Below are 21,307 nucleotides of genomic sequence, written 5' to 3' on the forward strand. Positions count from 1 at the left end.
GCTCTGGGTAGGTTGGTTTGCATATGAAAGGCACCCTCGTTTACATACAAAAGACAGCTTCTGACCATCTCTGGGAATTAACTAGCCTTGGGAGGGGCAGTCTCTTCCCCTGGGTCAGCTTGTCAGAGTATCAGAAGTACTTCCCTGTCCTCCTCCTCCATCCCCTTCCTTGTCTTTTTTCCCACTTGGAGCTGGGCCCAGGGATCTCTGAAGACATTTGGGCACCAAATTTTCTTTGGGGGGAATCTTTTTTTAAATTTATGTTTATTTGGAGGATAATCGCTTTACAATGTTGTGTTCGTTTCTGCCGTACATCAGTATGAATCAGCCATCAGTTCAGTTCAGTCGCTCAGTCGTGTCCGACTCTTTGTGAACCCATGGACCGCAGTGTGCCAGGCCTCCCTGTCCAGCACCAACTCCCAGAGTTCACCGAAACTCATGTCCATGGAGTCGGTGACACCATCCAACCATCTCATCGTCTGTCGTCCCCTTCTCCTCCCGCCCCCAATCCCTCCCAGCATCAGGGTCTTTTCCAAGGAGTCAGCTCTTTACATCAGGTGGCCAAAGGATTGGAGCCTCAGCTTGAGTGATATGTATACATACATCCCCTCCCTCTTGAGCCTCCCTTGCACCCCATCCTGCCCACCCCATCCTGCCCTCCGGGTCATCACAGAGGGCTGAGCTGAGCTCCCTGCGCTGTAGAGCTGCTTGCCACTATTTTACGCCTGATAGTGTATATATGTCCGTGCTGCTCTCTTCATTCGCCCCGCTTCCTCCCTCTCACGCTGCTCCACAGGTCTGTTCTCTGCTGCGCATCTCTATTCCTGCCCTGCAAATAGGCTTGTCAGTACAGTTTTTCTAGATTCCCTAGTTAAACGTTAATATAGAATATTTGTTTTTCTCACTTACTTCACCCTGTATGACAGGCTCTCGGTTCACCCATATCACCACAAATGACTCAGCTTTGTTTCTTTTTATGGCTAAGTAGTATTTGATTGTTGGAGAAGGCGATGGCACCCCACTCCAGTGCTCCTGCCTGGAAAATCCCATGGACGGAGGAGCCTGGTGGGCTGCAGTCCATGGGGTCGCTACGAGTCAGACACAACTGAGCAACTTCACTTTCACTTTTCACTTTCATGCATTGGAGAAGGAAATGGCAACCCACTCCAGTGTTCTTGCCTGGAGAATCCCAGGGACGGGGGAGCCTGGTGGGCTGCCGTCTATGGGGTCGCAAAGTCGGATACGACTGAAGCGACTTAGCAGCAGCAGCAGCAGTATTTGATTGTATATGTCTGTGTGTGTGTGTGTGTGAGACGTCTTCTTTATCCATTCACGTGTCAGTGGACATGTAGGTGGCTTTCATGTCCTAGCTGCTGTAAATAGTGCTGCAGTGAACACTCAGGTACCACGCATCTTTGAATTACGGTTTTCTCAGAGGTATATGCTCAGTACTGGGCTTGCTGGGTCATACGGTAGTTTTTATTCCTAGCTGTTTAAGGAGTCTCTGTACTGTTTTCCATACTGGTTGTATCAATCTTTATTCCCATCTTTTGGTAGAATCTTGAACAGCAGCTGGTATTTAGTTAAGAGATCACATTCAAAAAAAAGAGAGAAGCTTCCTACATGTCCTCCTGAAGTAGCCACTCACCGATACCTGCAGCTCACAAGGTGTGCCCGTCAGACCTTGTGACAGCCGTGTCCCTCGGGAACCCGGCAGCCCTGGGCCGACGCCTCTCTGCAGACGTCTGCCACTGCAGGCCTGGCGTGTTCTCATCCATCACTCCTGAGGCTGGAGCTCGAGCTGGAGTGAAGAATGACATGGATTTAACAGCAGTTCTGGCAGTGCTGGGCCAGCGCTGTCCTTGGCGTGAGGGCCCTGTGGCTGCATTTTCACAGGTCCACAGGGTTCTCTGTCCAGGTTCACCACGGTTTCATTGCTTGGAAACCTTTCTGCTCCTGCTTTAAGAAAAGGGGATCACTTGGTTATCGAAGAAACGTTTTGTGCCAGCAAGGTGTTACTTGGTGTTTTCTTCCGGCTGCAGACAGTTGATTTCAGTTGGTCCCTGGTACATTCCAATTTCTTCTCTGCGTCTGTTATTTCCCTTTTTTATCTTAGAAGCATTTCCTTTGGTTACACTGACAGCGTGTGTTTTTTGCCTGATAACTGTATAATCAAGGCCGACTCTGAGTCCAGCTGAGATAACTGTCTTTTGCCACCATGTACTTTGAGTTTGGCACTGACAGCTGGATGACCATGCGTTAGCTTTGAAAGTGGTATGCGGAGGTGACTGGCTTTGCAGAGGGGGAGTTCTGGTCGAATTTGAGATGTGTTTGGAGAAACCATCGAGCTGCCTGGAGAACCCAGAGAAAACCGAGCCCGCTGTTTCCTACTGGGTCGTTTCAGCAAGCATCTCAGTGGGTGGCCTTGGGCCAACTTGGAATGCCTGCCAGGCAACCGTCACTGGTTCAGGCACAATGGGACATCCTTACTGGGCTTCCCAGGGGGCGCTGGTGGTAGAGAACCCACTTGCCAATGCAGGAGATGTGATAGATGCAGGTTCCATCCCTGGGTTGGGAAGATCCGCTGGAGAAGGAAGTGGCAACTCACTCCAGTATCCATGCCTGGAGTATGCCATGGACACAGGAGCGTGGCAGGCTACAGTCCATGGGGTCACAGAGAGTCGGACACGACTGAGTGACTGAGCACGCACGCATCCACCACAGAGACCACATAGCTGACCCCTCGTGTTCTAGCCTTTGTCTCACTCCGAGGGTCGATGGAGGGTCCCACTCAGGCCCACCTGTGCTCACTGAACATGTTAGCTATCACCTGGAGAAAGCCTGCTTCCTCACTTCACCCTGGTACCCGCTCTCCCTGCCAACTTGGTGCCATTCCCCGTCCTCAGGCGTTCTTCCGCAGCAGAGCCCGCCCCCACCTTTGGGGTCTCGGGCATGTCTCAGACAGGGCGGGACCCTCCTGGGCCTTCAGAGGCTTGTCAAGATACAAGAAAGTCAGGTCCAAGACAGCCTGCTAGCCGACACAAGGCCTTCAGTGTACTGTTTTTTGTTGTTATTGCTGCTGTTGTTTTTTAAATTAATTAATTTTATTTTTGGCTGTGCTGGGTCTTCATTGCTGTGAGGGCTGTTCTCTATCTGTGACAGGCAGGGGATATTATCTAGTTGTGACAGTGTGACAAGCGGGGCTGTTCTCTAGCTGTGGCAGTGTGACAGGTGGGGCTGTTCTCTAGCTGTGGCAGTGTGATAGGTGGGGCTGTTCTCTAGCTGTGGCAATGTGACAGGTGGGGCTGTTCTCTGGCTGTGACAGGCGAAGCTGTTCTCTAGCTGTGACAGGCGGGGCTATTCTCTAGCTGTGACAGGTGGGGCTGTTCTCTAGTTGTGACAGGCGGAGGCTATTCTCTGGTTGTGACAGGCAGGGCTGTTCTCTAGTTGTGACAGGTGGAGGCTATTCTCTGGTTGTGACAGGCAGGGCTGTTCTCTAGCTGTGACAGTGTGACAGGCAGGGCTGTTCTCTAACTGTGACAGGCAGGGCTGTTCTCTAGCTGTGACAAGCAGACCTGTTCTCTATTTTGACAGGCAGGGGCTGTTCTCTGGCTGTGACGGGCAGAGGCTGTACTTTATTGTGACAGGTGGGGCTCTGCTCTAGCTGTGACAGGTGGGGGTCTCCTCTAGCTGTGACATGCAGGGGCTGTTCTCTAACTGTGTCAGGCGGGGCTGTTCTCTATCTGTGACAGGCGGGGGCTGTTCTCTAGTTGTGATAGGCGGGGGCTGTTCTCTAGCTGTGACAGGCAGGGCTGTTCTCTAGCTGTGACAGTGTGACAGGCGGGGCTGTTCTCTAGCTGTGACAGTGTGACAGGCGGAGCTGTTCTCTAGCTGTGACAGGCGGGGGCTGTTCTCTAGTTGTGATAGGCGGGGACTGTTCTCTAGCTGTGACAGGCGGGGCTCTTCTCTGTGACAAGTGGGACTTTCTCTGGTTGTGACAAGCATGGTATATTCTCTAGCTGTGACAGGCGGGGGCTGTTCTCTAGTTGTGACAGGCGGAGGCTATTCTCTAGCTGTGACAAGCAGACCTGTTCTCTATTTTGACAGGCAGGGGCTGTTCTCTGGCTGTGACGGGCAGAGGCTGTACTTTATTGTGACAGGTGGGGCTCTGCTCTAGCTGTGACAGGTGGGGCTCTCCTCTAGCTGTGACAGGCAGGGGCTGTTCTCTAACTGTGTCAGGTGGGGCTGTTCTCTATCTGTGACAGGCGGGGGCTGTTCTCTAGTTGTGATAGGCGGGGGCTGTTCTCTAGCTGTGACAGGCGGGGCTCTTCTCTGACTGTGACAAGTGGGACTTTCTCTGGTTGTGACAAGCATGGTATATTCTCTAGTTGTGACAGGCGGAGGCTATTCTCTAGTTGTGACAAGCAGACCTGTTCTCTATTTTGACAGGCAGGGGCTGTTCTCTGGCTGTGACGGGCAGGAGCTGTACTTTATTGTGACAGGTGGGGCTCTCCTCTAGCTGTGACAGGCAGGGGCTGTTCTCTAACTATGTCAGGCGGGGCTGTTCTCTAGCTGTGACAGGCGGGGGCTGTTCTCTAGTTGTGATAGGCAGGGGCTGTTCTCTAGCTGTGACAGGCAGGGCTGTTCTCTAGCTGTGACAGGCGGGGCTCTTCTCTGACAGTGACAAGTGGGACTTTCTCTAGTTGTGACAAGCGCAGTATATTCTCTGGCTGTGACAGGCGGGGCTCTTCTCTGACTGTGACAAGTGGGACTTTCTGGTTGTGCCAAGCATGGTACATTCTCTAGCTGTGACAGGTGGGGGCTGTTCTCTAGCTGTGACAGGTGGGGGCTGTTCTCTAGCTGTGACAGGCGGGGCTGTTCTCTAGCTGTGAGAGGCAGGGCTCTTCTCTGACTGTGACAAGTGGGACTTTCTCTAGCTGTGACAGGCAGACTGTTCTCTAGCTGTGACAGGCGGGGGCTGTTCTCTAGCTGTGACAGGCGGGGCTGTTCTCTAGCTGTGACGGGGGGGCTGTTCTCTAGCTGTGACAGGTGGGGATTGTGACAAGTGGGACTTTCTCTGGTTGTGACAAGCGCGGTATGTTCTCTAGCTATGACAGGCGGGGCTGTTCTCTAGTTGCGGTGTTTGTGCTTCTCTTCACATTGCTTTCTCTTGTTGCAGAGCATGGGATCTGGGACAGGTGGGCTCAGTAGTTGTGGCTCCCAGGCTCAGCTATTACACAGCATGTGGGAATCCGGGGCCAGGGATCAAACCCATGTGCCCTGCATTGCATGCTGGCCTGTCTTCCACTGGACCACCTGGGAAGCCCTTGTGCAGTGTTAAATGTGACTTTGCAAAAGAGATGTAGTTGTCTGAATACGATACAGCCCTTCTTCATAGCATTTGTGTTTGTTATTAGATCAGGTAAAGGCACGTCCGCCCTTGGTGAGCAGATGGCACACATGTGAACTTAACAGCTTCGTGTAACCGCACCTGTGATACTGAATAACCAGTGCAGGGTACCTGTCTTGGCGTTTATAATATCATATTGAGCGTTGGGCTGGAGAGAGAGTCAGGCCCTGAACTGGAGGGGTCCTTTTCACACTGGCGTCTTCCTTGGTGCCCGGGCTTGGGGTGAGTGTGCAGGACTCTGCAGGCATCAGCTGTCCTTCCCATCCGGGAGGGAGGTGGTCTTCCTGTTCAGACTGATGCCCCCACATGGGCTGGCCCTGGCCCTTCCTTCCTCAAGGGACGGAAGGGTTGCCTTTTCTTCGGAATGTCACCAGCTCCTCTTCTCCTGCTGCTTCTAATTCTTCTGTTGTTTAGTCGCTCAGTCGTGTCTGACTCTGCCACCCCATGGACTGCAGCCTGCCAGGCTCCTCTGTCCATGGGATTCTCCAGGCAAGAGTCCTGCAGTGGGTTGCCATTCCCTTCTCCCGGGGATCTTCGCACCCCAGGGATTGAACCCGAGTCTCCCGCACTGGCAGGCGGATTCTTTCCCACGGAACCACCAGGGAAGCCCAGTGCTTTAGTACCAGAGCACAGCTTGTTCTAGATTATCACTGAAACACAATTTCCCTGCTGTCCAGGCTCCATCCTGCCTGCACGCTTTCCACCCACAACCCAGGAACTTTGTCAGGATGAAGGGTGCAGTGACTTTCGAGCGGCTGGCTTGCTGTTGTTCAGTCGCTCAGCTGTGCCCGACTCTGCGAGCCCACGGACTGCAGCACAGGCTTCCCTGTCCATCACAATGTCCCAGAGTTTGCTCAGACTCACATCCATTGAGTCCATGTGTGGCCGGCATCTCTTGTGTTTCCAGAACTTTGGGCTTCATGAGCCTCTATTACCCTGCTCTGTCCTGCGCGTCTCATCTGTCTGTCCTCCTCTGTCCGTGTTCAGGGCCCTGGCCTTGGCCGTGGACCCCTTCCCTGCGATCTCTCATGGACACGTGGCTTCGAGGAGCCTTCTGCTCTATCGTCTCTGGGTCCCTGTGCGCACCCTCACCTCCCATTTAGCTCCCTCCACACTTCCCAGTGCCCATGGGCACTCCACCCAGAGGCCACCCCCAAGACCCAGGTTTCAAGCCGAGGCCAGACCAGTCTGCCACGCTCTCCATGAGCCACTTGTGGCCTTTCTGTCTTCTGACCCTCCACTGTCTCTTCCCAACATCAAGTCCTTCCTGCTGGCTGAAGATTCACGGTCATGCTGGTGTCTTCGGGCCCCCCGTCTCCCTCCTTGGGTGACAGTGTTTCCCGGGAGTCTTCCCCGCGGACACTGCCCGCCTCAGCTGGTCCCCTGGCAGGGAGCCAGGCACCCTGTTCCTGCCCATCTTCCTGCATTTCCCGGCTCCACGGACCTCACCTCGGGGACAGAGCCTGACCGGCGTTGCCTCTGCAAGAGAAGAGATGCAGCTATTTAGACTCTCGGGTGCCCGGGGCAGGTGTGTCCCTCCCAGACACGCTGGTGACAGCAGGTGAGTGTTGGTGCTCACGTGGGGGAGACGGCATACAGTGCCCGGTGCCCGGCACATACAGGTGAAGCAGGCTTTGCCAAGAGGACCCACCCCAGCAAGAGTTTTCCCCCCAAGTGCCCCTGCTTTGCCTGCTCAGAGGAGTCTGCACAGAAGTGGGCCCCTGAATACTCTGCAGGAGGAAGGCATCCGGGCCTGTAAAAATAGCCCTTGACTCTACCTGTTGCGGTACATCTGACTTGCCCTCCCGTGTGCTGGCTTTGTGCGTGCGTGCGTGTGCATGTGTGGTTATGACACAAACACGTAAGTGATCTCCGAGTCGGCCAGGTGCAGCCGGACGAGCATGTTCTTCCCCAGAAGCCCGAGCTGTATTGCAGCCCTCATCTCATTCAGCCAGGCTGAGAGCAGCCTGATGCAAAGTCTGACACTGAGTGATTTCGGGCCAGTCCCCCCCAAGAAGGAAGTGTGATCTGAGGCTGACCCGCCCAGTTGGGGAGCCTGCTTGAGGACAGGGTTTTTGGTTCAGAGGGCATTCAAGATCAGCGTGACAGCAGGGATTCGCCAGGGCGGTCGAGGGGAGAGACGGTCAAGGCCTCGCCTCGCTTCTTGAGCCTCACGGTTTTCCAGAGGTCCTGAGGCCAGTTCAGGGAAGGACAATCTGCTCAGCTAACCCAGTTTTCCTGGGAGCCGGGGGCAGGAAGCGAGTCATGCCTCTCAGGACACTGGATTCGTCCTGAGCAGGCCCACGGGAGGGCCTCCGTGGTGGCTCAGTTGGTAAGGAATCTGCCTGCAAAGCAGGAGACTCGGGTTCCATCCCTGGGTTGGGAAGATCCCCTACAGAAGGGAAAGGCTACCCACGCCAGCATCCTTGCCTCGAGAATCCCTTGGATGGAGGAGCCTGACGGGCGACAGTCCATGGGGTCACAAAGAGTCAGACACGACTTGAGCGACTGAGCACACCGCCCAGGGCTGTGGGAGCCGGCTGGGTGGCAGGAGGGGGGCCCCCTGTGCGAATCTGCACGCGCCGAGGGTGGGGAACAGCCGTGGCCCCAGTGCAAGGTGAACGCAGAGGCCTCAGGAAGGGCACCCAGGGTGCTCTCTGCCTCGCACCAGCCCCAGGAACGTAGACCTCACCTCCCGCCTGTCGCCCGGCCCCACAGTCTCGGGGTGCCACACAGGGCAGTGACCTCAGTGGGGGTGACCGAGCCCGCGAGGCTAGGACCTGCCTAGGGGCTGTCGCAACCGTCCAGGAGAATGAGGCAACGCACACGCACGCTTGTTATTCCCCAGGGATCCCTGCGGGCCCTGCTGTCTCATCCAGCGGGTTCCTGACCTCTGCTCGCATCATCCTGCCTTGGCGTGCACACTGGCGTGTTCAGGAAGGGCCTCGAATAATCCAGGCACCCAGCTCTTGGATAACCCGAGCTTGTTTTCCTCAGGTGTGAGCGTCACAGGCAGAAGCTAGATGCCCAGCCTCTTGTTCAGCAAACCCGCCCCGCACCTGCCCAGCTGTTGTCTGTCCACCCCCGACTGCCTGCCTCCTCCTGATCACGGGGAGCTCGGTCCTGGGAGTGCCAGGGGCATTCCTCTGCCTTGGGCAGCAGCGCTCCACTCCAGTGCCCGCGGCTCATCTCACCCCCACATGCACACGGGCGGCATCTCACGGGGCTGTCTCGTTACTGAGGAGGCTTCTTGTGTGTCCAGTTGGCTCCTGGACACTGGGTTTTAACGTATTTCCTAGTAGCTCCGTTGGTAAAGAATCCGCCTGGAATGCATGAAAGCCCAGTTTGATTCCTGGGTCGGGAAGATCCCCTGGAGAAGGGATAGGCTACCCACTCCAGTATTCTTGGGCTTCCCTGGTAGCTCAGCTGGTAAAGAGTCCGCCTGGAATTGCGAGAGACCTGGGTTCGATTCCTGGGCTGGGAAGATCCCCTGGAGAAGGGAAAGGCTACCCACTCCCGTATTCTGGCCTGGAGACTTCCACAGACTATAGTCCACGGGTTCGGATAGGGAGGCTCTAGAGAGAGGGTTACACGTATGCACATGGGTGATTCACACTGTTGTAGGCAGAAACTAACACAATACCGTAAAGCAGTTACATTCCAATTAAAAGCATCAACTGTTAAAGTTTCAGAATCGTACTTGTCCCTTAAACACTTCTGCTTATTCTGTTAATAAATCTGGTAGACATTAACCATCACTATTAAGAGACAGGATGATATTTGACTCTGCTTACACGGGTTTTTTTTTTCATCAACATAAACACCCTGATGCTTGTGACCCTCTGTTTATCTGAGGTCTTCTTGAAAATTTGTTCTTTATCTGACATTTTTGCTCCGGTGGTTCTTCACTGCCGTGGGCTTTTCTCTAGTTGCGGTCAGAGGGCTTCTCCTCGCGGGGCTTCTCTCATTGCGGAGCAGAGCCTCTAGGTGAGCAGGCTTCAGTAGTTGCAGTGCACTCGGTCAGTTGCCCTCAGCATGTGGGGGTCTTCCCAGACCAGGGCTCGAACCCCGTCCCCTGCATTGGCAGGCAGATTCTTTACCTCCGTACCCCTCAGGGAGGCCCAAACACTTCACTTGAGCTAGTTCGGTTCACAGCTCTGATAGATGTTAACCATCACTGTTAAGAGGCCATGATAGAGTTTGACCGTTTGCACATTTTTTAATCCACTTAAACACCTTTCTGCTTGTGAAGCTCCGTTATAGCGCGTTTTATTTCCTGGTTCAGTACTTCCCTTTTCTGAATTAACACACAAAGCCTTTCTGAATAGACAGTGGTCACTTTAAGGCCTAATACATGAGATCTATAAAACAGATGAGCATCAGGTTCACTTGAATCTTCCAGTAGAGTTCCAATAATGTCGTCTCTGTGAAAATTATTTGACTGTGCGCGGTCTTAGTTGTGATGTGGTGGAGTCTTTAGTTGAAGCCCGTGGGATCTTAGTTCCCCAGCCAGGGATCAAACCTGGGTCCGCTGCTTTGGGAGCACAGAGTCTTAGCCACTGGACGACGAGGGAAGACCCTTGATAATATTGTCTTGAAAGGGCAGGTGAAAATTAGTAATCTCAGTGTGTACTTCAAAGTTTATTTATACCATTGTTGCCCCAATATGCCAAATTCCATTAAAGAGTACATATAACAAAATGACAAATAACTTGCAAAAACTTATTCCCCTTTTACATGCCTGTGAATGTTTTGGGAGTCCAGAGGTGCCTGCCTGTTCATTATGGAAACCGTTTTTCCACCCAGCTGATTAGATTTTTGCATTTCTTGGCATATATGAATGTTTTCCACCTAAATCCCATAATCTTTGAACCTGACGAGAATTCTGCATTTGTTCAGTAGGTTTCCCAGGTCCGTGCAGGTCCCGGGGGCAGGGCCATGAAAACGATATGTGAATGGCTGAAGGATTTCTTGCATGTCCTGTGTCTGACTTGGAGTAACACGGGCGTAAGGCTGTATACCTGTGGGAGTCAGAAAATGAGCGTTAATTGTGCGTCTGAGGAGCCTCTGCCTGTCCCTAGAGGACACTTCTGGGTCCTCAGAGTTGCAGACTCAAAGGCCCTGGCGTTTGCGAACAGGGTGGGCACCTGTGTCTCCTCGTCTCTCAGAGCCCCTGAGATTGGGGGACTAGGACAGGAGAGTTTCTACTTGTGCTGACTGAGCTCCGCCTCCTGTGGCCACAAAAGGTGCGCTCTGCTTGGGAAGGGAAAGGACGCCTGACTGCTTGTTCGTCTTTGCAGAAATGCCGGGGTAGAAGTAAATGAAGTCTGAGATGTGCGAACCACTGTCCATTTTGTGAGCAGATGTTCTTTAAAAGAATATTGACTCGTATTTCCTGGGGTCCGTCTTTAGTCCCTTCCCATAAAAAAACAAGACACAGAAGGATATTTTTTAATCAGTTGCCCTTGCCTTTGATGAGGAGGGCATGGCAACCCTCTGCAGTATTCTTGCCTGGAGAATGCCGTGGAGAGAGGAGCTTGGCGGGCCACAGTCCATGGGGTCGCAAAGAGTCATACACAATGGAGGTGACTTAGCACGCACGCCTCATACACACGCACACCTTGCCTTTGACAGAAATGCTGCGTGGGTGAAGATCAATAACTCAGAGTTGTGGGCTGATGTGTGCACCACCAAAATTCATATTTTGAAGCCCTAACCCCCTGGGCCTCAGACTGGGGCTGTACTTGGAGTCAAGGTCTTTAAAGAGGTAAGTAGGTAAAATAAGGGCATTAGGCTGGATCCTGACCCCTTAGGTGGAGAAGGGACTGGCAGCCCTCTCCAGTACTCTTGCCTGGAGAATCACATGGACGGAGGAGCCTGGCGGGCCACAGTCCACGGGGTTGCAGGAGTCAGACATGACTGAGCGACTCACACACACACTTTGACCCCTTAGGACTGGTCCTTATAAGAAAAGAAGAGCAGCACAGAGGCACACACGGGGACTACCACGGGGGGACACGGGAGGAGACGGCTGTCTGCACACCCAGCGGAGAGGCCTCAGGAGGAGCCAGCTCTTTCCTTGCCTGCATCTCCGGTTTCCAGCCTCCAGGGCTGGTGGAGAGTAACTTCCTGTTGTTGAAGCCCCCCAGCGTTCGGTGCGTTGTCATGGCAGCTGCAGCGAGCGAATCCCCCGCGGAAATGTAGGGTGTTTGATGCCGGGAAGGGGTCAGGGAGCTGCACTGGCGTCGGACAGATCTCCCAGGCAGACTGCGGCCAGGGAGGCAACTCGTGGATGCCCAGAACTGTGCTGTTGGTAGCTGAGACACCACGATTACCGTGTGATTTCCCCCAGTCTTCCTCCTGTCATCGCTTTCCAGTTGGGTTCTCTGACAGTCTTCTACCCCACCCACACCAAAAAAACAAGTAAACGGAAGCGCACAGAGCAGCTAAAGAAATAGCGCCAGTGACACAGTGGCTTGTGTATCTTCAAAGGAGAAGAACTGCATCCTTTTTTTACCTTTCTCCATCTCTTGCTAGATCCCACAGCGCTTTGCACTGTACTAAATTAAAAGTGCTTTTGGCGCTGCCTCCGTACCAATGCATACACCACGCGTGATCCAGTCCATGGGGAATTCAACCCACTGTACCCACAGCAAGGATGAAAATGTTGGGATAACAGGAGCAGCCACTGAAGGAAGGTCTTGAAAAGAAGTGGAAGCTGTTGATCTGGGTGGGAAAGGAGGGCTTTAAAAAACTGCACGTCTCTGGGTTTCAAGGTGAAGTGTTGCATTCAAATGACTCCTGAGCTAGCAGGGATTGATGGATAGACCCCACTCAACACATGAATTCAGGGCAACACCTTGAAAGAACTCCTGTTCTCTGTCAGTCTTTTATGCAGCTTCTTCAGACCCACTTTGGTGACAGCCTGCACGTTCTTTTCTTTTTGGCTGCACCAGATCTTTGTTGTCGTGCACAGACTTTCTCCACTTGGAGTGACGGGGGGGCTACTCTGGTTGCGGTGTGCAGGCTTCTCATTGTGGTAGCTCCTCTTACCGCAGAGCGTATCGGCTCCAGGACATGCGGCCTTCGGTAGTTCACAGCTACATGCCCAGTAGTGGTGGGTCCCAGGCCCTAGAGTGCAGGCTCAGGAGTTGCGGCTCTTGCTGTGTTTCTGCTCATCTGTCCCTTATGAGGGCCCTGGCATTGGATTTAGGGTTTCCCTCATCCAGGAGGACCTCATCTCAGACCCTTCACTTCATCACATCTGCAAAGACTGGGATGTTTCCAGAGAAAAACAAATCTTGTGAGTTTCCAGAATGGCGTTCAGTGCTCTTCACATGTCAGTTCATCCGGTGCTCATCAGAATCCTCCAGGTGAGGGCAGTGATGAAGGTGAGGTTGCCTAGGAAGAAACGGAGGGTCGAGGCGCGTGACTCAGGGCTGTGATCCCCGAGGAGACGTCAGTGACATGGCGAGTGATAGAGGTTTCCCCTTAAAACAGGGTGTCTTTCCCACTGTTACAGTTCATAACAGGCAGGAAACAGAAACCACCTAAGTGTCCATGGACGGGTGGCTGAATGGATCAGTGGGTGGATGCATGGATGGATTAGTGAATGGATGGGTGGGTGGATGCATGGATGGATGGATAATGGGTAGATGAATGGCTGAATGGATTAGTGGGTGGATGGGTGGACAAGTGGGTGCATGGATGGATTAGTGGATGAGTGGGTGGGTGGGTGGATGGATGTATTGATGGATTGATAAGTGTGTGGTTGAATGGCTGAATGGATTAGTGGTTGGATGGGTGGATGGATGGATGGGTGGACAAGTGGGTGGATGGATGGATTAGTGGATTTTAGTGTGTGTTAGTTGCCTGGGTCTGCTGTAACAAAATGCCACAAACTCACTGGTTTAAAAAACAACCCAGATGCCCTTTCTTGTGGTTGTTGGAGTCACAAGTCCAAGACCAGTCTCCCTGGGCTGAAGTCGAGGGCTGGTTCCCTCTGTAGCAGGCTCCAGGGCAGAGTCTTGCTTTGCCAGCTTCTAGAGGCACCCTGCCTTCCTTCCTTGTGTTCAAGCCCTTCAGTGCTTCACCTCTAACCATCCTTTTTTTATTACAGGCGTTTACAGCCCTCCACTTCCCTCCAAGCACTGCTTTTGTTAAATGCCACAGCTGTTGGTGTGTTGCATTTGTATTTTACTTCCTCCCAGCCTATCTTATAAATCCCTTGTAATTTTACCTTTTCACAACACACCATTTAGGTGTGTATTTGTTTAACTTCCACAGAGTTGTGAATTTCCCAGGCTCTCCCTCTGTGAGTGATTTCTCATTCTGTTCCATTGTTGATCAGGGAAATACTTGGCATGATTTTGATCCTTTGTGGATGTATTGAGCCTTGTTTAATGGCCTAGCTTATCATCTTTCCTTGTGAGTGTGAGAAGAATACATTGTTTTGTAATGTTTGGGTGGAGCATTTCCGTAGTGTCATAAAATTCAGTTGGTTTATGGTATTTAAGTAGTTAAGTCGTATGCAGCAGTAGTTATCTATAGTCTTCAGCTATAGAGTTTTACCTGTAGAGGTTTAAATCCAGTCTTGTGTTCCTTGTGAATTTTCAGTCCAGCTGTTCTGTCCGTCATTGAAACTGTGTCGTTAAACGTTTCCAGCTACTGTGGTCGACACCTGTTTCTTCCCTCAGTTTGGTCAGTTTTTGTTTTAGGTGTTGTGACTTTGTTGTAAGTTTCTTACATGATTATAGTTGTCGCATGTTCTTCATTAAATTACCCCTTTCTCCTTATACAGTGCTTCTATTGAGTTTTTGTTTGTTTCTAGTAGAAACGTTTGTCTTAAGTCTGCTTTGTTTAATGTGCTCAGTGTGGCTTTCTTTGGTTACCTTGTGCATTTAATATCTTCATCCTCTTACTTTCAAGCTTTTTGCACCTTTCCTGGTAAAGTGTGTCTTGTAGACAGTATATAATTGGGTCACGTGGTTTTTCATTTTTAATCTGTTCTGCCAGTCTTTACATTAATTTGTATGTAACCTTTTACATATAGTGCCATTATTGATAAAGGATTTACCTATATGGTTATCTTACTTGTTTTCTCTTTCTTTTTTGATCACACACCATCAATCTGTATTTATTAACTAGCATTCTGCTGTAGAGAAGACTTTGCTCTGTCCACATTTCTTATTGCAGGGTTAGTTCACTGGCAGTATTGTTTCAGGTGTACAGCATAGGGATTTGATAATTGTATAGACTGCACTCTATGTAAAGTTATAAAATGTCGTTATTTCCTGTGCTGCACTTCACATTCTTGTAACTTACTTACTTTACTGCAGTTGTCTTTTAAATCAGATTAAAAAAATGATCCACAAACAAACAACACATTTATCTTGTCTTTTAAGTCCCCCAAGGGCAAAATCACCCTGATTATAAACCATCACTTTAAGGATTGGGGGGGCGGGGGAAATTGTTATCACATCACCATCTATCAGCTCATTTTAAAGTAACTTTGCATAATTTAGAAAGATTGCCAAGGAAATAGTTGGATTGGTGATTGGGTAATGAATCAAGTGTGTAAAACACACTGCATACTCAACTGTTTGCAAATCTTGCTTGATCTTTTCCAAAACAAAAGATACAGTAAAAATTTACTATGATTCTTGGGTTAAATGCCACCTTCAGGTTAAAATTTGGGTCTGATAAGTTCTGTTCAAGTATAGAAAATACTGTTGACTGAGCTTCACCGACTCGATGGACCTGAGTTTGAGTAGACTCTGGGAGTTGGTGATGGACAGGGAGGCCTGGCATGCTGCAGTCTATGGGGATGCGAGGAGTCAGATACAACTGAGCGACTTGACTGAACGAGCAGAGAAATAGATACAAAAACCATAAGCTGACTCTAGTAGTGGTTTCTTGGCCTTCTGAGGAGCCTTTCTGGAGAATCACTGACTGTCAGTTCATTGCCTGTTGCTGTTTTTTGTGGGCTGCGTGGTTGGGGGGTCACGTACTCTGAACATGCTCTTCCGCTGTACCTTCTGAACACGCTTTGGTGTGTAAGTTGGTGACCAGAGCCCACACGTGAGCCTGCCACGGGGCCCAGTCCTTTTCAGGAGCCCCAAGTGGAAGGACGGCACCGTTCCTGAGCCTGCCACGGGGGCCCAGTCCTTTTCAGGAGCCCCAGAAGGATGGCACCGTTCCTGAGTCCTCCACCCTCGTGCCCAGCGGCTGTCCTTGGACCCGCTGTGCCCCCTACGAAATGACGTGCTGATGGATTTTCTTAAACTTTATTACGGATTATGCGAGAAAAAAAGAAAATAATTCTTGACTCATACCCACATCTGTTAGAGGAGGTGGTTGATCGTTCCACTGAACCATACTAAATGCTAATCAAAACTTTCACTTGAGAAAAGATCACTCAGTTAAATCATTACCAATCTTCATTTAAAAGAGTTGCGTTTATTGTTACTCCTTCGCAGTTGGAAACTGGCTAGCTTGCAGCCACAAGAAACAGTCCATCACACCCTGAAATACTTGTTCTCAAAACCTCTGAGAGCAAGCAAGCTCCTAATTTGAAGCAAATATTACCGGGACTCATCATTTCACGCTTGTTAACTACTCATTTAGGTCTCTTACATTCCTAAACACAAGGAAGCTGCTGGCTCTTTGAGGCAAGCGCGTCTGTAAAGGTTAAACTCCACGGACTAGACACGCTTCTCCCGTCTCTTCCGTGTGCGCAGATGACACGCGGAGCTGGCGGCCCCGGGAGGGAACACGAGAGTGTCCCGGGCGTGGCCGTGAGCGCTGTCTGGTGGAGGCAGCCTCCGTGACCTCCCCGTCCTCTTTTCTCTCTCTGCTCCCCAGAACACCGGGCCCCTCTCTGCGGCGTCTGACACACCGTCTGCCACCACTCCAAGGTCTGAGAGGACTTCCTGAACTCCCAGGGCCTTGGGGTCAGCAAAGGGCCACGTATCATTGGGTCTCAGTGGAGAAAAATACTCTGATGTACATACTGCCTTTCAGTCACTCGTTCTGCAAAGCTTCCTCTACCTCCCCAGGTAACTGTTCCTTTTTTTTTTTTGACAACAAACATCAGGGAGCTTTCCAGTTGCAGTCACCTTTGCTCTTCAGTTAGTCGCTCAGTTGTGTCTGACTCTCTGCGACCCCATGGACTGCAGCATGCCAGGCTCCCCTGTCCTTCAACATCTCCCAGAGTTTGCTTAGACTCATGTCCACTGAGTCAGTGAAGCCATTCAGATGTAGAAGCTGGATTTAGAAAAGGCAGAGGAACCAGAGATCAAATCGCCAACATCCATTGGATCATAGAGAAAGCAAGAGAATTCCAGAAACACATCTACTTCTTGCTTCATTGAGTACATGAAAGCCTTTAACTGCAATCTCTGAGTATGTATTTAAGCTCGCAAGGATGTTTGTGTCTCATATGTTGTTTCAGTGGGTCTCACGGAACAGGTGCCTGATAAAACCCTGTGTATTTATTACCTGGTGGGGAGAGGTGAACGGAGCTAGCTAGGGAGTGGGGTCCTACCAGCGAGTGGGAACATGCGAGGGTTGGCTTGTGGAGGGTCAGGTGGCTGCAAGGAGACATGGATTACGGGGTTGGGCAGACCGCGTTCTGTGTCGGTACTGGGTCGGGCAGTTTGTTAACACATATTTGTGGAGCTAGTCTGATGTGCTGGGAACATGTGATAGAAACTTTGGTGAATGGATTCCCAATGGGTACTGCCTTTTTTTTTTTTTTTTAATGGAACATTTGGAACACGGAACTCTTAACTTCTCAGATCATACGGCCCTTGCCATTGCAGGAGCCGTGTGTGAGCTGTCGTGGACAGGGAGAAAGCAGAACTCATAACTGCCTCTTCACACACAGAGGATCCCTAACGGCCCTCCTCTTAACTCACAGAGGATCCCTAACCACCCTCCTGTTAACTCACAGAGGATCCCTAACTGCCTTCCTCTTAACTCACAGATGATCTCTAATTGCCTTCCACTTAATTCATAGATGATCCCTAATCTCCCCCCTGTTAACTCCCAGATGATCCGTAACTGCCTTCCTCTTAACTCACAGATGCTCCCTAACCTCCTCCTTTTAACTCACAGAGGATCCCTAACTGCCTTCCTGTTAACTCACAGTTCAGTTCAGTCTCTCAGTCGTGTCCCATTCTTTGTGACCCCATGGACCGCAGCACGCCAGGCCTCCCTGTCCATCTCCAACTCCCGGAGCTTGCTCAAACTCATGTCCACTGAGTCGGGGATGCCATCCAACCATCTCATCCTCTGTCGTCCCCTTCTCCTCCCGCCTTCAATCTTTCCCAGCATCAGGGTCTTTTCCAATGAGTCAGCTGTTCGCATCAGGTGGCCAAAGGATTGGAGTTTCAGCCTCAGTCCTTCCAATGAATATTCAGGACTGATTTCCTTTAGGATGGACTGGTGGGATCTCCTTGCTGTCGCCTTCCTGTTAACTCAGCAGATCCTTAACTGCCTTCCTGTTATCTCCCAGAGGATGCCTAACCTCCCTCTGGGAGCCCCTGCCTCCTGCCCTAGGGGCTCCAGCCGGTGACGCTGGTGCCGGCGCTTTGCTCAGGGCTCCGGGCTCGGCACAGATTCCCCGCTCAGGTGACACAGACGCCCAGTAGGCGTATCCTTGTTCTTGCACCCCCAGCGTACAGAGAGGTTAGCCAAGGCCCCACCTGGGCCCTGAGCACAGGTCCCCAGCTCCCAGCTGCTGGTCAGCCACAGAGCAGGCCTCCAACCCAGGCCGCTGGCCCCAGAGCACCCGCCGCCCCCAACCTGAGTCCTCGGGAGCACCCCGGCCTGCGGGCAGAGGCTGCTCCCTGTGGCCCCCACCCACCTGGAAGAAACCCCAGGTCGGGGAGGGAGGCTGAGGACATGTCTGCTTCCTTCCGGTGTGGTTCGGAGAGGAAGAGGTGTGCAGAGGAAGCAGTCGGGGTGTGCAGAGGAAGCAGGTCTTACCCTGCATGCTGGTCACTGAGCCTCTGCTTGGGGTGTTTCGCTCTAAAACAATGCAAGTCCCGGTCGTCCAGCTGAATTATAAGCGCGGACTGCCCTCCCTCCTTCCCATCTTCATAGGGCAAAACACATGCTGATGCCGTCCTCAGAGGCCGGGGTAAACACGTGTAAATACGTCCTCTGTGATCAGCTGGACTCAGTACCGCGCAGTGGAACCTCAGCCCCAGACAAAGTGGAGAGGAGATCAGGCGTGCTGAGGCCTTTTGTGGTAACAGCTCGGGGACCCTAAAGGTCAGTGCACACCCCAGCACCTGGGGGCCCAGCCTGCAGCTCGTGAGGAAAACCCGGGCCTCTGGGCTGGGTTCACACCCGCATCCAGTGCCCTCCTGTCTCTGCCCACCTGGCCTGTTCACCTGCTGCCTGAGTGTCGTCTCTCCTTACTGCCCCCAGGACTGAGGCCCAGGTGTACGTGCGGTACTTTTTTAGCACACCGGCGGAGGGGAGCACCCTGTGTGGCTGTGGCTCGTTGCAGACCACGCGCGAGCTTCCCGTGAAAAATAACCCAGGAGCAAGGTGCAGAGCCCGGAGCTTTGGAGGCCGTGCGTGCATGGGACGGTTGGGCACGGCTGCTGTGCGCTCCTTCCTTTGAATTATTCTTTTATTTTTAAATGATCTTGTTTAGTTCTGGCTATGCTGGGTCTTCCTTGCTCCGTGGGCTCTTCTGTAGTCACGGTGAACACGGGCTGCTCTGTAGCTGTGGTGCTCAGGTTTCTCCTATCTCTTGTTGCAGAGCGCAGGCTCTGGGGACTTTGGGCTTCCGTGGTGGGGGCGCATGTGGGCTCAGTACTCACGGCTCACGGGCCCCAGAGCACAGGCTCAGTAGTTGTAGGGCACGGGCTGAGTCGGATCCTCTCAGACCGGGGATCCAACCCATTTCTCCGGCATTGGCAGGTGGACGCTTTACCTCTGAGCCACCAGGAAAAAGACTGACTTCATTGGAGAAGACCCTGGTGCTGGGAAAGATTGAAGGCAGGAAGAGAAGAGGGCGGCAGAGGATGAAATGCTTGCATGGCATCACCGACTCAATGGGCATGAGTTTGAGTAAACTCCAGGAGTTGGTGATGGCCAGGGAGGCCTGGCGTGCTGCAGTCCATGGGGTTGCAACGAGTCGGACACAACTGAGAGACTGAACACCACCACCACCAGAGAAGCGCACTGCTTCCTTTTTATTTTGGCTTCTGGGAGAACTTTCCCTTCAAAGCACTGTCCCTGTCATTGGTTGTACGCTGTCGTCTGCTGGTATACTCTTTGCCAGATTGGAGGAGTTTGACAGTGTGTTGAGATCCTTGATTATCTCACCGAAGGTTTGGCGTGATTTTCATCTACATTGTGAAGAAGAGTTACGTGACCGCAGAGTCTTCTGCAGATTTATAATCCCCCTGTTCTAGGCCTTGTAAGTGAAAAGCACCAGCTTTAGAGGAAGAGCGTGTAACGCCTTTTAAAAGAATACAGCTCTTTTCCATCTTTAGACTTTGTCGTTTCTCTTGCTCATTTCTTCCTCCTGCACTTGGCTCATGGCGAGTCCCGAGTGGTGCTCCTCGCCCAGCCTCTGCTGTTTTTCCTGGCACTCTGCGTGCTTTCCAAACCCAGCGGTAGTTTCTCACTCGCTCAGTGCCTGCACTGTCTTGTTAGTCTCTCTCTCCCAGCTGCTGGAAGAAAAGTGTTCACAGGAAGAAAGCAAAGTATACACAGGCTGCCTGCCAGGCCCTGCCTCTGCACACCTGCAGAGCCCTCCCGGTCTTGAGGGAAGCGGGATGTGAGCGAGCATTCGATACGGCCACCCCTCCTCATTGTCCCCCAGAGGCGTGGGCCAGCCCTTCCCTCTCCGCCGGGACTTTTTCAGAGAGATGACATGCAGGGGGGCTTCTGGAAGAAATCTGAGCCTCTCAGGTTACGATCCAAACACTGGCTTCCTCCACCAAGGAGCCCAGGAGGACTTGTCTTTAAGTCTCACCTTCCTTTGTACCAGAAAGGGAACCAAAACTGGGACGTGTCACCCAACCCCGGGGTCATGCCTGAGCGAGAGCAGTCAGGTGTGTACCAGAATGGAGATCTGAGAGCTGCTTCGTAAGTTAAGTGTGTTAGTCGCTTAGTCGTGTCTGACTCTTTGCGACCCCATGGACTGCAGCCCACCAGTCTCCTCTGTCCATGAGATTTTCCAGGCAAAGATACTGGAGTGGGTTGCCATTTCCTTCTGGGGATCTTCCCAACCCAGGGATCAAACCCAGGTCTCCTGCACTGTAGGCGGATTCTTTACTGACTGAGCTACAAGGTATCTGCTCGTTATGTGTCTCTTACGGTGTCCCCTCCCACTGTCTCCCCATATCCAGCCCATGGTAGAAAAGCAAGGACCCAGATAGTTAAACGGAGAAGGCAATGGCACCCCACTCCAGCACTCTTGCCTGGAAAATCCCATGGATGGAGGAGCCTGGTAGGCCGCAGTCCATGGGGTCACTAAGAGTCGGACAAGACTCAGCAACTTCACTTTCACTTTTCACTTTGATGCATTGGAGAAGGAAATGGCACCCCACTCCAGTGTCCTTGCCTGGAGAATCCCAGGGACGGGGGAGCCTGGTGGGCTGCTGTCTATGGGGTTGCACAGAGTCGGACACGACTGAAGTGGCTTAGCAGCAGATAGTTAAAGCACTGAAGGTGAGTTTGTACTTGATACGCAGCTATACGTGGTTTTGCCTTGAAAATCGGAGAAAGCAAAGCCGTTCTGTGCTGCTGCTCCTTGTCCAAGGCTTGGTCCTGCCGCCACTGGCCAAGTGTCTAGGGCCCCTTCCTAGGAAGCGGGCTGCAGGCAGGAAGGACCAACCAGAGCAGAGCGGGCCGGGAAGGGCAGGTCAG

At 52.1% G+C, this 21,307-nt stretch overlaps 1 protein-coding gene across 5 annotated transcripts in view; it reads left to right on the forward strand.

The window, feature by feature from the left end:
* The window catches only part of PUDP (pseudouridine 5'-phosphatase), a 66,540-nt gene that overhangs the window by 8,378 nt on the left and 36,855 nt on the right, over positions 1 to 21,307 (forward strand). For 2 of the 5 annotated variants that reach the window (XM_015461817.3, XM_015461818.3), the window contains exon 1: positions 19,857 to 20,490. In XM_015461817.3, coding sequence (XP_015317303.1) covers positions 20,310 to 20,490 — 181 coding nt within the window. In that variant the 5' untranslated portion in view covers positions 19,857 to 20,309. 5 annotated transcript variants of the gene reach the window in all.

This window comes from Bos taurus, chromosome X, assembly GCF_002263795.3.
Source record: "Bos taurus isolate L1 Dominette 01449 registration number 42190680 breed Hereford chromosome X, ARS-UCD2.0, whole genome shotgun sequence".
Lineage (NCBI taxonomy): Eukaryota > Metazoa > Chordata > Mammalia > Artiodactyla > Bovidae > Bos > Bos taurus.